Genomic DNA, 17420 nt, shown 5'->3' on the forward strand with positions numbered 1-17420 from the left:
ATTACAATATGTTATTTCTGGTACAATGATAATTTCAGAAAAAAATTCTTTCAATAATTGCATTAAAATATTTCTAAGTTTATCGTACAGAGGTATTTTTACTGAATCACATAAAGATGATTTGGAGAAAAAATGAGCTTGCTATTTGTAGAATATTTTACAGAAAGATAAACACAAGGATATGGATCTCTGCATACTCAAAAGTGGCAAGTGTAACAAGAAAGAGAAATACAATTAAAATTGTAAATAATCAAAATAAACGTGTTAGTTTGATGCAGTATATTTTTACAGGGATTTATACATGAAATAACCCCTGAGGATCAGCATTAGAACTGGTCTTCAGCAACCCATGCTTGTTGTTAAGAGGCGACTAACAGGATCGGGTGGTCAGGCTCGCTGACTTGGTTGACATATCATCGGTCCCCAATTCGTATATCGATGCTCATGCTGTTGAACACTGGATTGTCTGGTCCAGACTCGATTATTTACAGACTGCCACTATATAGCTGGAATATTGCTGAGTGCAGCATTAAACAACAAACCAATGCAATATATGAAATTAAAGTTTTCACAAACACTTGCTCTCAAGAATTGATAGATGAAGATTTTATTAAGTAATTACGGTATACGTCTCAACCCCAGCTGCCAGTGTGTAGGTTTAGTGCTGTCTCCAGTAAGTAGTGTCTTACTTCCTTTGTTAAATATAGAAAATATAGCAAAGCTGGGATATATCATATGAGAAATATGGAAGTTCTAAAAGTTAACAGTAAATGAAATTATTTTTAGAATCAGGCAAGATGTGTCTTCATACCAACATCTTTAAGACCATGTGTGGGATTCAATCATTTCATTGTTTTCTTTCTCTGACATTTGAATCATTCAAATTTCATTCATCATTATTTGAATTACCTATATCACTTGCCTGCTGTAGAATAGAGTGTATATATTGGGCAGATTAAACATCTGCAGCTTTAGTTATATCTACTCTTGTCTATAATCTGCATCTGAGAGCTTTTCTGTAATAATAATAATGACATTTCTCATATGTTGCTCTTTGTCACTAAACAATCATATAACCTATAACTAGTTGTGCTGCATGTAGTCCCTGAATGTATACCCACTACTCATGTTATTACAAATAGTTTAAGATAGTAACAAACTGGATTTTTCTTAAATTCACTTTGATAAAATTTTATATTTTCTAAAATTTGAATTTAATATTATTATTTTTTAAAGTGACAGCTATATCATTATTTGGATTATTGTCTGATTTTTTTTAAAGATGTATTTGACAAAATTTTGCTAGTAACTTGAGAAATTGTCTTATGTATATATTCACTTTGGAAATATTTGTTGAACAGTTACTTCTATAGGAGTTGTCTCCCTCATTTAGTTTTATATTTTTGATAGATTTGAGTCAGGGTGACATTTGTGTGTGGTAATTCATATAGAAATAGTGAATACATGAATGAATAGTTCATGATTTTGTTTCAAGTGACTTTAATGACTTTGTGCCAATGTTATCTTCATCAATGTTCACGATGCTCAACATGTATTTTTAAACTCTAACAAGATGTACTTTGGGATAATGTTTGTCAGTGGTGATTAATTAACTATTCAGACATAACGAACCACGGTATGCAATATGCTGTGCATGTTTCTTCAGCCATGGCTCACAGTGATAAACTCCCTCCCTCCCACACAGGTAAATCTTAACGAGGTTACGGGTGTCAGTTGCATTTTGGTGAAGGTAAATGCTCACTGCAATGTGTCCAGGTGGATGACGGATGTGGGCAAACTGGTGTGATCTGTATGAAATAAAATTTATTTAATTTTAAAATCCAAATATGAATATATTTCTTAATTTTTTATTTTAACATGTTCTAAAATGTTTGGTTTTTAGACCATCCTACACCATTTTTTTTTTGGTCATTTAATGTCCATTTCAAGTTGAATAATACGATTCTATTGAATTTTAATGAAAACTGTCTTTTTTATGATTATAATTCTGTCTTTTGCTGATTTCTCACAATATTCACATAATGCTGTACAATCTATTTGAAAAATAGCATTCTTGCATGGTTCTTCAATTTATTTGAAGAATTCATTTATGGGTACTATTTGCAAATGCAATTGATTTCTGTCTTTGGGACTTTTTTTCTTTGAATCATTTTGAAACTTGTCTACATTTTGACTTCCCTGATTTATTCCATGCTGTCAGGTGTGATAACATAGGTAACGGATGTGTAGACCAACTATCACATAATAGATAGAATACAGTTACATCACAACTCCTTTTTTATTAAATACTATTTCCATGCAACTACTTTTCGAAAGAAATATTTGTAATTTTGTCATTTTTAAAACATATTTTCTTGATGGTAAATAACATGTTTGGAGTAATTAAATATTTGAAATCCAAATCTGAAATTTGTTCATTCCAACTTTTGGAATACCCCACTGCTATTGTGTCTATTCTGTGATATGTATGTAACACAAGATTCACTGTGGTAGAATCACAGCTTCAATCACAAGCCTTTTAAACAGCACAGTATTTCACTCCAGATTTCTGCTGCAATGACTCGGAACATGTGCTGGAATTACTGAACCCTTCAATTGCACATAATAAGCTATTGACTTGAAGCTAGATTAAGATGACATCATTTGAAATAGAAATATTACTCAGAGGTTGTCATGCTAGGAGATATTTGGCAGTAATTTTTTGTTAAGACAGCCAATGATTTGTTTGTTGAAATGTAGCATGCAGTATAGAGATTTCTCGTGAGAACCACTGATTTGTGGACAGACTATTTGGAAACTGTTTCCCTAAACACTAAAACAACTTTCTTGTCCAACACTATTTTGCAATCGGTAATGTGAGAAAATTGTAATTTTGTTTCATGGTAAAAATTACAAACTAGTAAAATGTGCAGCTTTTTCGACAGCCAAATTGTTGTATGAAACATTTTTCAATATTTTGAAAGGAATATACATCAATACCGAAGCCTAATTATGTTCAAAATGAATTTATGTATTATTAGTATCAGCGTCTTGGAACGTAAACATTATATAGCAATGTCGTTTATTTTTATGAGCTAATTCCAGATTTGGTAATTACTTACTGAATTTTCCAAAAATGAGAACAGGAACTGTTCCTTCTAACTTCACTTGCTTGATAACAGTGTTAGAACCTACACCAAAACGTCGCTCTTACTGTAACAAAGAACTTGTCCATCCATATATTGTCATCCTTCCTTAGGAACTGTTCCATCTCGGTAATTCACTATTTGAAATTGTCTTTTGAAATTATCTGTGTGCAACATTTTGTGAAAATTCACAATTTCTGATTATCATAAATATTAGTATCAGAAATCTGTATGGATGGATAGTTCATCATTAAAGAGTGCTGAGTGCGGCATAAAAGTAAACTCGCTCACTCGCTCATCAAAGAGGGTTCAGTATTCTCAGCTGTGATTAATGTATTTTGCCAAATTGGGCATTTTGACATGATAATGTGAGTAGTGTCGGACGCATGCTGTCGCTAACCCCGCCTGACTTGACCCCTAGTTTGTTTCATGTTTGCAGTTTTGTTAGCATGGTTGCCATAGTGACGGTGCATGAACTAAAGAGTTATCTACCTTGTTTCACTGATTTCACTTTCAGCTTTCATTGTTTGATCGTTATGATGTGATCATGTTTCATCTCAAATTTTCAAAATAATATAAGAATCATATTCCATTGTTCCGTGAACAATATATTAATTCCATGAAAATATATTAATTGAGAAAAATGCCTCACTCTGATCAGGTTGTTATTGGCTGATAGTTTTCGTGTACCTCACCAGTATTGACCGTTGTTCACGCTTTCAGCCACGTGGTTGATTGGTCCTGATTTCAAAGTAGCTATGTTTGGTTGTTAACACCACTATTCCAACAGGGCAGTGGGGTAGCCTAGTGGTTAAAGCATTCGCTCTTCACGCCGAAGACCCGGGTTCGATTCCCCACAGGAGTACAATGTGTGAAGCCCATTCTGGTGTCCCCTGTCGTTATAAAGCTGGAATATTGCTAAAGCGGCATAAAACTAAACACACGCTCCCTATTCCAGCAATATTCTAGCTTCTCAGTAAATAAGTCTGGATCGGGCAACTAGTGATTGAAATCATGAGCCACAAGTTTGTTTTCAAGTTAAAATGACTGACTGAGTTTAGTTTTAGGCCGCTTTTAGCAATATTCCAGCAATACCACGGCGGGGGACACCAGACATGGGCTTCACACATTGTACCCATGTGGGGAATCGAAACCCGGGTCTTCGGCATGACGAGTCAACGCTTTAACCACTAGGCCACCCCTACGCCCCTCAAGTTGCAATGACAGTCAATCCAACCAAGACCTCGAGCCAATCCAATGAGTCGACCATCCGGACAAAAATATTTTTTAGGTGACCACAGGGGTACAATTAGTCTGGCGAATGGAAAATTGCTGACCCTAGTAAAACAGTATTCTCTCACTTACTTGCTATATGATTTCAAATTGAAAGAATTTAAAATTGAAATTTAAAAAAAAAATTCTACCAAAAATGACTTTACTGGGAGGATAAATATTGAAACAAGGTGGTTAACGTGAGATTATTGTGAATACAATTGTGCTGTGTGAATACTATATGTGTGAATACAATGTATTCAACAAGGATAGACATAATGCTTCGTAGTCATGGTGAGATGTATCTCAGACAAATTGTAAAAGGAAATTGTGTCCAATTTTTTTGTCAGAAGGTCACTACTGTTAACACAGTGCTTTGATCAGGAAACCAACGGGTATCATTTAATTAATTTGGATGTTTTCAGAGTTTTATAATTATTTGTAGAGCAAGATGTATATGTTGGTCTCTGAACAATCAGCACTGTCAACGACTGCTTTGGATCGTTCAATTATAGGTTATTACCCCTTGGGGGCGGTGGGGTAGCCTAAAGGTTAAAGCGTCTACTCATCACGCTGAACACACAGGTTCCATTCCCAAGATGGGTACAATGTGTGAAGCCCATTTCTGGTGTCTCCTGCCATGATATTGCTTGAATATTGCCAAATGCAGCGTAAAACCATACTTTCACTTGAGGGTGAAAGACCTATCAGGTTTTTCTAATATTATAACGTCTAATCACGTTTCTTTGACTTAATAAAATAGAGAGAGTTTTATGGATATTTATTTCTATGTGACATGTAATTGTTTAAAAAAATACTGAAAATGTATGTTTTAACATAGAGATGGATTTAACAAGTAGTTTAGTATAAAGTTTGCTTGTTTCTTAAAAGCATTCACAAGAATGGCTTAATTCTTTAAAACACATCAATGCATGTTAAAATTAAAACACTACAAGGAACTGGTTGAGAAGTTGCACAAAATGCTACTACACTTGGTAATAACCATCTACTGTGTACTAACAATGACCAAGTCAGCATGTGTCCATTGGTTTAGTGGGGAGCAGGCTGTCTAAGGCATCAAAATTCACTGTGCAGAGTTGTGTCCCTTGTGTGTGCCAGACACCTGTAGTCATGGGTTTATATCCTGGTTCACTCCAAATATGTCACAAGGTTTGTCAGCACCATAAGCATGCTTGACCCGTGAAGATCCGGGTTAGAACTAGTCTTCAGCAACCCATGCTTGTCGTAAGAGGCGATTAATGGGATTGGGTGGTCAAACTCGATGACTTGGTTGACACATGTCATTGGTTCCCAATAGCGTGGGTCGATGTTCATGCTGTTGATCACTGGATTATTTACAGACTGCCACCATATAGCTGGGATATTGCTGAGCGTCGCATTAGACAACAATCCACCAACCAACATAACCATGCTCATTGTTTTCACCGAAGTGGAAACATACGAGACCTACATCACTTCAGGTTGTCCTCCAACAATAAGCTGTCCAGCCATGATATAACTGGAATACAGTTGAAAGCGGTGTTGAACCCAACTCACTCATTCACTGATCAGGGTCCCAATCCACAAAGCGATTGTAGCCCTATGCTATTCGTAAGCCTATGATAAACTATAGAGTTATGACAGGTCATAAAGTTACGAACACTTTGTTGATCGGGGCCCTGGTCTATTGTATTGTTAATCACTGATTTAGATTCCTAAAATTGTTTCTCAAGAGAATCACAATGGAAGGATATATAATCTATATCTGTCTGGCTGTATATATTCCTTATCCTACTAGACAGGTAGGTCCTGTATCAAGCTTGATGGATGTGTTCTGTATCAGATAAGGTGGAAATTTCTCTATCATCAACATATTCTGTATCAGAAAAGGTGACTGTATTCCATTCTCAACTAGGTGGATATATACCCTGTCAAAATAGATGGCTATGTTCTATGTTAGATTACCCGTCCATAGATATATTCCTCGAGGACTAGATAGATATATTTTATATCAGTCAAGGGTGGTATATTTTGTACCAGACTGTGTTCAATAAAGCAGTATTTAATGTGTGTACATATTTAGTTCAGCTCAACTGTCTTTACTAGAGTTTCTCACTTATTAATTAATAAACAGTTGATACCAAAATGACATGTGCTGATGTTGTTGTCTTAGTTTTCAGATATACTAAACTAATTGTTTCTTTTTGCTCAGCGTTATCTTTTGCTTTGACAAGGCATTTAAGATTTGATAAAGTTTTATGTTTATTGGAGCAATCTTTTCGTAAACCATTGCAGTTCTGTTTGGACTAATTTTGAAATTCAGTTTTAATATTTTGACAGGGTGAGGGTGGCAAGTTTCGCCGGGCACCATCATGGCGGAAAAAGTTCCGAACAAAAGACAGCAAGGGGTGAGGGCGGGGAAGAAGGGGAGACAACTGCAGAGACCTACGTTCAGCAGTCACCTCAGCACACAAGGCGAGCACCAGACAACTCCGTGGCACGACGCTCCACAGAACATAGGAACTATTGATGATAGCCATGTATAGGGAAGATGATATATCTTGGTGTATACTCCATTCTGATTGGACAGTTACCGTGATAATGGAATCTGATTGGTTGATTTGATTTACCTTCAAATCGGATTAGTCAGTTTGACTTTTACTGGATCTGTTTGATCAGGTGTACTGTAATGGACTCGGATTGGACTGTTTGAATTCTTCTGGACACTGATTGGTCAGTTTGAATTATTCTGGACACTGATTGGTCAAGCCAGGGATCAACTATTAAAGCAGGTGGTTTACGAGTATGTGTGTATGTCCACGCATCAGGACAAGCTATCCCACTGTTACATTGTTTATATCATGTGTCATCTGGTTTGAGATTATCTGTACTCATTGTTTATATCATGCCTCATTTGGTTTGAGGTTATCAGATAATCTTGATTCTCATTGGCTGGAAGCAGTTAGGGTCAGCTTTAACCTTTAACCTTTGACCTGTAGTTGTGTAAAAGTGGTAGTACTTGACATTGGTGTCATTCAACTATTTATTACATGTGATACCCTGTAGCATTATGAATATATGCAACCTTAGTTCACACCAGGAGACAGGAGACATCACAATTCTACAACAATCAAATGTCACCAGCCATATTGTATCCATTTACCAAGAGGTCGTGACTATATGCTTTCTTTTAATACTCACAGTTTCTTAACAAAAATAGAGGAAAGCGTAAAATGAGAAGTAAAACTGTGTTTGTTTATTCACTTTTCATTTTTATTGTTTTGTATCACAGCTTTAACGGTTTTCAAGTCAACAAACTCAACCCGGTTATAGAATCTGCAGATCAAGTTAGATAACTCTGATCAAGGGAGATAACTCAATCTCATCTCAAGGTTGTGAAGGAAGAAGGGAAAACAACAAGCAGTCTTAGGCTGTCTCACAGTGATTCGCAAATTGTGAGACATTTTTACATCATTTGGAGTAGCTTTTCCGAAGACACTGATATTTTGAGATAATCCTGCTGCCAGTGCCTGTCTCAACATCTATCATGAATTCATTACGATCAGGTGTAAGGTAAACATGTTGTGGTTTTGTTCGTGTGTTGCACATAGCCAAGAGAGAGAGAGACAGGGTCCTGATGGGTCAACATACTGGTGTCAAGTCACTCAAAACACTCTTGTCTTGAAGATCAGTCTATCCTTGAATTATATTTTGAAAGACCATAAGTATTTATTGCTCATTGTAGATGTTGAAAAATGACAGCTGAAAATGGACTCATTCTTGGTACCAGAAGCTTTTTTGCACTCCAATGTTATTACCCCCTGAAGAAAAGCAACATTTGTGTTCAATAAGAGACTGACATTGCTGTTTTCATTGATTTTGTGATGTAGAATTATTACTGCCTAATGACTCCAACTGCCAACTGACTCAGGTTCCAAACTGACGTGAGGTCCAACAGCCTCTGGACACAGTGGCCTATTGCCTACTGACTCAATGTTCAACTGACAGGGTTCAAACTAATTCCACAGTTTTGCTTGCCTGGATAATGACAAAATGCCTTTTTCATTGTGAAAATGATTGGGAAATTGTCTTGTACTATCTCCCAAGAATTTTTACAAGTCGCGGGCTAGTGTCCAGTGACTCGTTGTACAACTAGCTACTGACTTTTTGCCCTACTGCTTAATTGTCATACTGCCTACTGGCATGATGCCCTACTGCCTACTGCCTCATGCCCTACTTTGCGTACTGTACTTACGCCAATATTCTACTGTATATGGACTAAATGCCCTACTGCCAACTGACCCAAGTTTCTACTGCCTACTGACTCAATGCCCTACTGCCAACTTACACCAATATTCCACTGTATACTGACTAAATGCCCTAATCCTACTGACACCAATTTTCTACTGACTAAATGCCCTATTGCCCACTGACAATTTTCTACTGCCTACTGACTCGATGCCCTGCTGCCTACTGACTAAATGCCCAACTGCCTACTGACAGTTTTCTACTGCCTAGTGACTGAATGTCCAACTGTCTACTGACACAATTTTATCTCTCTGCCTACTGATGCAGTATTCTGTTGCCTACTGACTGAATGCCCTACTGCCAACTGACCCGTTTTCCCTCTGCCTACTGACCTCCCATATCAGGACCCTCACGGGGTGATAGGATCACTGTCAGAAGAGAAGCAATAGACTGACTTTTGTGTTTGTATTTGTAAATTCTCTCAACATGTGTCAGAGATGATGCCATAATTCTCCTGCATACGGAACTACACTGTGAGAATTACACCATAATTTCAGATCGCCTTCCATCCATTTAAGACTACTGAATCAGCAGATTCTTCCAAACAATGATGATTCAATTTAGCGCTAATATTTAAAAAATCATAAGATTTTTTGGGACACTATGGTCAGTGAGGAAGTTGGAAAATGCCAAAGATTGTAAAATAGTAGATGTTATCACAGATATTGATTAAAGGGAGCATTATCCAGGGCTATAAGGCTGTCATGTAGATAAGTATCAAATATTTGAATTGTAGAATAAGCATCGCTGCAACATTCAAGTGAATGAAATTAGATATTTCCAAGGAACTGACTATGCTCTCATTGTCTTAGTAATGGCGACTCTTCCTCAAGAACTGCAGTGGAATATTTTAATGGAATAACATTTTTAGTTGGCCTCTATTTTAATTTTGTTGTATGAACATTTTAATTTTCACTTCCTTTCATATTTCAAGGCATGATAACAGTTTGAAAAAGGATCATCAGAAAGAGTTTTATTTGAAAGGGGCTTATCTCAGTGATATTAATTCATTGACCTGAAAATACAAATTGATAGCATTTTTGTATTCCATCTTCATCACCATGGTAACCTGGCTGACAAATTAACTGAAAACTGAAAAGGAATCATTTGTACCAAGTCTATTACAGTATGAGTGACTGAAATGTTCCAGTCTTTGTCACTGGACTGACAAAGGGACCCAGCCATTATCACCTCATGGGTTGAAATAATTCAGTCTTCATTGGACTGGCTGAGATAAAGTAGTCTTCATTACATGATTGTGAGTCAGTCGTCATTTCTTGATTGGCTGAAATAATGCAGTCTTCATAATCTGATCGGTAGAACCAGTCCTGTTCTCTTCTCATGGCTGAAATGTTGATTGTCATCCATCTTCCAACCTGGCCCTGAATATGTGCAATATTGTGTGAAAATCGGAGATTGCTGTGTGCTCAGTATGTTGTGTGCTTGAACTTTTGGAGACATGCTGCCAGTAAATAAGTTATTCCTAATCAGGGCTCCTTTCCAGATGACAGCAGCCCCTGCCGTCATTATGTAAACAGTTAAATATGTTCATTGGCATCTTCAATTTAAGTAATTCAGGGATAAGGATTAGATCAGTATCCTGTTGCTAGTCAGCAGGACTCATTAACTGTTAATGTCATACAGTTAATGTTTTGTTTATATTGAGCACATACAAAAATATATTAAGATATGTTGCCACCAAAAAAAGTATTATTTTTTATGTTGCTGACTGTCATTTCGGGTCAGATCTGATCTGGCCCAAACTTTCATTCATACCAAGGGTGGGTAACTCTAAAGTGTTTTCAGTTTGCAATCCTGTAAATAATTCTATGACATGTAAATCCTTATTTCCATTTGTGCACCATCACATGGAAATAAATAAATAATTGCCCTGATATAAATTAATCAAACAGAAACCTGAAGATTTTATTAGGGGGCTTTTGTATCGTGAACTGACTGTGATTTTAAAATATCAGGAAAAGCTCTAGAAGTACAGCGGAGAAACTTATTTCCTGACACATATGTCTGATTGCCTGCCCTTCTTCTTGCTCTTCACCTGGAGAGTCCAGATTAGTAGATCTGTCAACTATAAATATATCGCAATTATACTGACCGAAAGAAGTTAGGGAACAGCACATCCAACATATCACTTCGAAAGCGAAGATTGAAACAAACACGCTAAACTACCATTTCATGTGACATTTCGTTCACTTAAAGCTCATATTCTGAACAAAGCTTTCTTCGCAAATTGTTCCCCTATTTTTTTCCTCGGTATATGTAATTGTATGTATGTACAGCAGACCTATATCTTGTAGAAATATAAAGTAGATTATTACACTACTCTATATAACGCTCCGTATGAACTCAGCCACTGAGCATTGCGCTGGTCCCTCGTTATAAGACGGACACGGGCTACATGATGAAATTAACATGTATGGAATAAATTTATTATTGGAGACTATTTATAACATTGGATGTATAGAAGGCTGCATGTGTTATTGCTGCTCTGTCACGAGTCCTGTTACTTAAGCTTTGCGATGACACTGGAAGAAGAATGGTAATATGTGAATGGCACAAGTGTTTAAACTAACTGATCCTGTGTATAATCATCAAAAGCAGGGCATTGTTGTTACTGCCGCATCTCCATCTATTCGTTTATTGTTTGTATGTTTTGTATTTTTACAAATTTAGTTCATATTTATAACTAAAGACATAGTTACTCCAATCTCACTTCTGTCCTGCAACTCCAGTCAAAGTATTTCTTGTTTCCTTGAAAAAATAATATATCCTGTTTAAGACATTCGTGTACCTCTGCCGGGCTCAAGATATTAGTTCTATTTATTTATATACATATACACCAGGATTGTTTTTGCAATCAGAGTTTGTTGGAAATTGACATTGGCGGTTGTATTGTTTGTTTGTATGGCAGGGAAGAGTCACATACTTGTTTACTGATCTGTGCTGATGTTAGTTTCATGCTTATACAGACATTGAGAAGGGCGCTAATTACATCACTAACAGTCTGTTTAAATAACTTGTTTTTGTTTCTCATGAGTGTGAAGCCCATTTCTGGTATCCCCCCGTGATATGTTGCTGGAATATTGCTAAAAGCGGCGTAAAACCAAACTCAGTCAGTTTCTCATGACTTTTTTAAAGAATTTTTATCAAAGGTGCTTACAAACCTCATGAAATAACTGTTCTAATCTGATCTGTTTTAGGGTACTAGTGTCAAAACAGACACAGGTTGACAGTGGCTCAGGTAGCCTAGTGGTTAAAGCATTTGCTCGTCACGCCAAGGACCTGGGTTTGATCCCCCACATGGGTACAATGTGTGAAGCCCATTTCTAGTGTTATATTGCTGAAATATTGCGAAAAGTAGCGTAAAGTCTTACTCACTCACTGGTCTTTTGCAAAGGTTCACTTCTGGGATAAATTGGGTTGAAAAATTGTTTACCTTATTGTGCTTTAATATTAAGCAAATATTTGTTGCAAAAGCAATTCATAGGAGGGCAGGTCATGAGAAACAAGACATTCATTTGAAGAAGGGTCAACGGGGTAGCCCAGTGGTTAAAGCGATCGCATGTCACGCCAAAGTCCCGGGTTCGATTCCCCACATGGGTACAATATGTGAAGCCCATTTCTGGTGTCCCCTGCCGTGATATTGTTGGAATATTGCTAAAGGCGGCGTTAAACCAAACTCACTCACTCACTCATTTGAAGAAACCAAAATTGTTGAGCTTTATGCGTGATGACTTAATTATAATCAAGAATTCAGTGGCTGGCACCACAGATGTACACATGATAATGCATCTTTACTAACACACAGCCATCAGTAATAACAAAACCTCTCAATAAGCATAGAATGTTGTGTTTTAAACTAGCCATACTCTTGAAATGAAAACAAAACCAAATGGAATCTGAGTGGTTTCTTGTTGATAGGACCAGATCCCATGCCATTCTGCGTTGTCTCATCCAACTCATCATTGGTTTTATACTTGTGTTCAGGATTCAGTCTTCCTTTTATGTAATCTCTTACATACTGTGCCCTTATCAGTTTGCTGTAGGACATTGTAACACAGTGTGACAAGTAGCTACTGACTGATTGTGACACAGTGTAACACTACAGTCAGTGATGGTCGTGTGATTGTAACATTAAGTAACAGCAATGGCTGGAATGTGATTGTAACACAATGTGACACAAATCACTGACTGCAATCTGATTGTAACTCGGTGTAACAACAGTCACTAGGTGTAACACAATGTAACATAACAGTCTCTGACTATAGTGTGATTGTAACACAATGTAACATAACAGTATCTGACTGTAGTGTGATTGTGACACAATGTAACATAACAGTCACTGACTGTAGTGTGACTGTAACACAATGTAACATAAGTCACTGACTGCAGTGTGACTGTAACATAACAGTCTCTGACTGTAGTGTGATTGTAACATACGAGTCACTGACTGCAGTGTGATTGTAACAATGTAATATACCAGTCACTGACTGCAGTGTGATTGTAACATGAGTCTGACTGTAGTGTGATTGTAACACAATGTAACATAACAGTCACTGACTAGTGTGATTGTAACACAATGTAACATACCAGTCACTGACTACAGTGTGATTGCAACACAATGTTTAACAGTCACTGACTGTAGTGTGATTGTAACACAATGTAACATAACAGTCTCTGACTGTAGTTTGATTGTGACAATGTAACATACCTGTCACTGACTACAGTGTGATTGTAACACAATGTAACATAACAGTCACTGATTGTAGTGTGATTGCAACACAATGTAACATAACAGTCACTGACTAGTGTTTTTGTAACACAGTGTAACATAAGTCTCTGTAGTGTGATTGTAACAATGTAACATAAGTCTTTGACTGTAGTTTGATTGTGACAATGTAACATAACAGTCACTGACTACAGTGTGATTGTAACACAATGTTTAACAGTCACTGACATGTAGTGTGATTGTAACACAATGTAACATAACAGTCACTGACTGTAGTTTGATTGTGACAATGTAACATAACAGTCACTAAATACAGTGTGATTGTAACACAATGTAACTATGTTATTGGGTAGTTTTACTTCAGTTCATCTATACACTTGTGTCTCTAGTCAGCACATGCAGAGCTCTCAAAGGAAGAAGACGTATAAAGGGGAACTTGTGACAAATTCTGCTGAGCTGTTAAAGACAATACACATTAACCAATCAGCTTCACATTTAACAGGAAACACTGGTAGATAGTTAGTCCACATAATCATTTCATACATCAGCAGTTCTTCCCGGATCTGTACAAACTACGTTCTTCAATCTACGCTGAATACACATCAATGTTTGGGGTGTTGTGAGTATTTTTGAACAGCACATTAAGTGACAAACAATTCCCAGTGATTTCTCAGACAAATGCTTAGGTTATATAGCACAAATATTGATATCTCTATTGACATTTTGAGCAGCGTGTGCCATAGCCATTATCCTGTCTGCTCATGGGGCAATGGGGTAGCCTAGTGGTTAAAGCGTTCATTCACCACTCTGAACAGTCGGGTTTGATTCCCCACATGGATACAATGTGTGAAGCCCACTTCTGATGTCCCTATGCATGGTATTGCTTGAATGTTGCTAAAAGCAGTGGAAAACCATACTCACTCCCCATCTGATCATCATTTTGTCGGGGCGGTGGGGTAGCCTGGTGGTTAAGGTGTTAGCTCGTAATGCTAAAGATCCAGGTTTAATTCCCTACATGGGCACAATGTGTGAAGCCCATTTCTGGTATCCTCTGCCATGATATTGCTTGAATATTGCTAAATGCAGCGTAAAACCGTACTCACTCACTAACTAACTCATTAGTTTGTCAGTCAAGCCCTGACGAAGTTCTTGAACAAAGTTGGCCCAATTTTAAGTAAAGCTTAAATTTTCAGTAGTAGACAAGAATAGACATACAGCATTGCTACACCACAAATCTGCAGTATGTGTTCATCAGTAATGGAGGAACGTAGTGAGTACATTCTGGGAAGTACTGAAGATGCATTCATTGGAATCATATAGAAATATTTTGATCATTTGTAGAGTCTGCCCCTGTAGCTCAGTACCTCGTAGAGTGAAAGTCTCTGGGAAGGTTCAACAAACTGGTGCTACTTCAGACATTCCGTTGACTATGTTAACGTTCTGTGTTATCCACAGATAGCATAGTACTGAACATTAGAATCCAATTCCATTACATTGACTTTTTTTCTTATATTTGAAGTTCTTCTTTCAAACGTCACCGTTGACTACAGCTTTTTGTGTCTCAGTTCGATTGCAGTCTGTCTTCATTACGTTGTTCAGAGTGTAATTATTAAGGCGAAACCTGTAGGTTAGAATTAGAACCCTGTCCCAATGTCAAGGACAATGTGATATAAGGTTGGTCTTCATCTTCATCGTTGAGCATACCAGTAGATGCATAATTATTTGTACGGGTTTCAGGCATCTGAATCTTTTAATTTTGATATTGACAAGAATGAAAATGATAATCTGAAATGTCATATTTTCAAATGAGGATAAGCATGGTAAGATGTTGGGTTTTTTCATCTAGCACTCTTGATCAAATATGGAAAATTCTCTGGAGATAACAACATTAAATTCATTTGTGTATAAAGTCAACATATCATGGGGTTCTTTTCAATGATATTTTCATTTGCATAGCAACCACTGCCTAGACCACCCACAATGAGCTGTGTGATAGCGAAGTATATAAGTTCAACCAAATTTTCCCTCTGTTTTAATTTCCATGTCACAATCAAATAACATATTATTACATTTATCAGGTTTCTATATGCAACACCTGTACATATCGCCCTTTGTATAGTCCAATTTCTCACCCATTCAAGATCAAATGTCCCCAGCTCAAGGGAGACAACTGTGACAAGGGAGACAACTCAAAGATAGGTGTTATAGGCCTACTTGCCAAAGTTTCCTCTTAGCAGTACGGCTTATAGAAATTGTGATTCGTTTCAATTCCCCATACAGATTTCTTATAGGGAAAATTATTAAATCTGTTTCTTTACTTAAATATTAATTTTGTTCTCAAATATTTCTTACTGAATCTTCATTGTCTAGGGCTACATCACATTCTTGCCATTGTCTATTCTCAATAATGGCTTGATGACTATTTTGTACGGGATAAATGTGTTGTATCTACAATATTTGTTTGGAATACTGTACATTGAAAGGTGCATACTTCGGTGCATATGTGAACATTGCTACCTAACTGGTGGAGGAGACCCACATCTCATGAAGCCAAACATCAACATCATAGCTTGTTGTGTCTACATCCGATTCAGTCGGTACATGTTGGGATAATGTTGAAATCAGTTTACACATCTAATTACATGTATGTTCATGCAGTGATAATGAATACTTTCCTATATAAAGATTACCGGTACTTATTACATTTTTATTGATTTGTTTCCTTAGTTTCCTGAAATGCAGGAAGTGGGAAAAATGGAAAATGCTAAAAATGAGATATTTTTGGATTGAAATATAAGCTACACATATAAAGATTTTCATGAAAGCTTATTTTCAATTTGACATATATTATATTTTGTCTATGTTATTTAAATACTTTGACAATTTAGGGTTATGTAATTTTGGCTTTAGAATTGTTTAATTATATATTTTAACTTTATAGAAAAAATCTGTTTAGGTGAAATATATTTGTAAAATTCTGACTGTTTAGGCACCGGAAACATTCCGGATTAGCTGTGTCTGTGATGTCAGCATTATCCCACAAGCAGCAGACTGTTCCATCCAACAAGCCAATGTATGACTCAGGACCATTTCTCCTTCCACCAGTAACCATGGTAACCAGACACTGCATATATGCAAAATATGTTATACCAGGTCAGTTCAACAAGCAACAAGTACTTAGAGGAACGGAGAATCAAAAGGTACCCAGACTACATCGGGTATCAAGGTACTCAGACTTCATCAGGTATCAAGGTGTCCAGAATTCATCAGGTATCAGTACCCAGAATTCATCAGGTACTGGTATCTTGGGTACCCAGACGTTATCGGGTATCAATGCTGGCAATCTATGATTCCTTCAATTACTTCACTATTTCTTGTGTAGAAAATTCATTTGTGTCCCAAACCTCTGGACTCTTTAACCTGGAAACTCATATGCAGATATCATTGTAGTAATAGTTCATTTCCGTATTGGATCTCGGAAAACAAATTTGTATGTACTTTTAAATGGATTCCTTTAGCCTTAGTTGCATTTCACTTACAAATTAACATTCATATTTGGATGACTTAATAGGTAGATATCTGACGTTTAGAGAGCATGGCTATGCTTTGAGATTTAAGATCTGATCCCACGAGGGTCGGTGGGGTAGCCTAGTGGTTAAAGCGTTTGCTCGTCACACAGAAGACCCAGGTTCAATTCCTCACATGGGCACAATGTGTGAAGCCCATTTGTGGTGTCCCCCGCCATGATATTGCTGGAATATTGCTAAAAACGGCGTAAAAACCATACTCACTCACTCTGATCCCACGATCATATTTATATCTTGAAAAAGCCCTTTCAATCGTCTTTCATCCATCATTGGTACAAGGGAGATAACTGTGATCAGGCAGTCTAAAAGGAAATGAACTATTGTGTGATATGTGCCTTATAGTTAATGGGTTGAAGGAGA

At 36.9% G+C, this 17420-nt stretch overlaps 1 protein-coding gene across 1 annotated transcript in view; it reads left to right on the plus strand.

Annotated features, from left to right (window-relative positions):
- Window positions 1-11451, plus strand: part of LOC124281769 (liprin-alpha-1-like) — a 138377-nt gene extending 126926 nt beyond the window's left edge. The window contains 2 exon segments of the mRNA XM_046717743.1: window positions 6759-6826; window positions 6828-11451. Coding sequence (XP_046573699.1) covers window positions 6759-6826; window positions 6828-6948 — 189 coding nt within the window. The 3' untranslated portion in view covers window positions 6949-11451.
- Window positions 11452-17420: the final 5969 nt, after the last annotated feature.

This window comes from Haliotis rubra, unplaced genomic scaffold (assembly GCF_003918875.1).
Source record: "Haliotis rubra isolate DU_JTF1 unplaced genomic scaffold, ASM391887v1 Scf29, whole genome shotgun sequence".
Taxonomy (NCBI): domain Eukaryota; kingdom Metazoa; phylum Mollusca; class Gastropoda; order Lepetellida; family Haliotidae; genus Haliotis; species Haliotis rubra.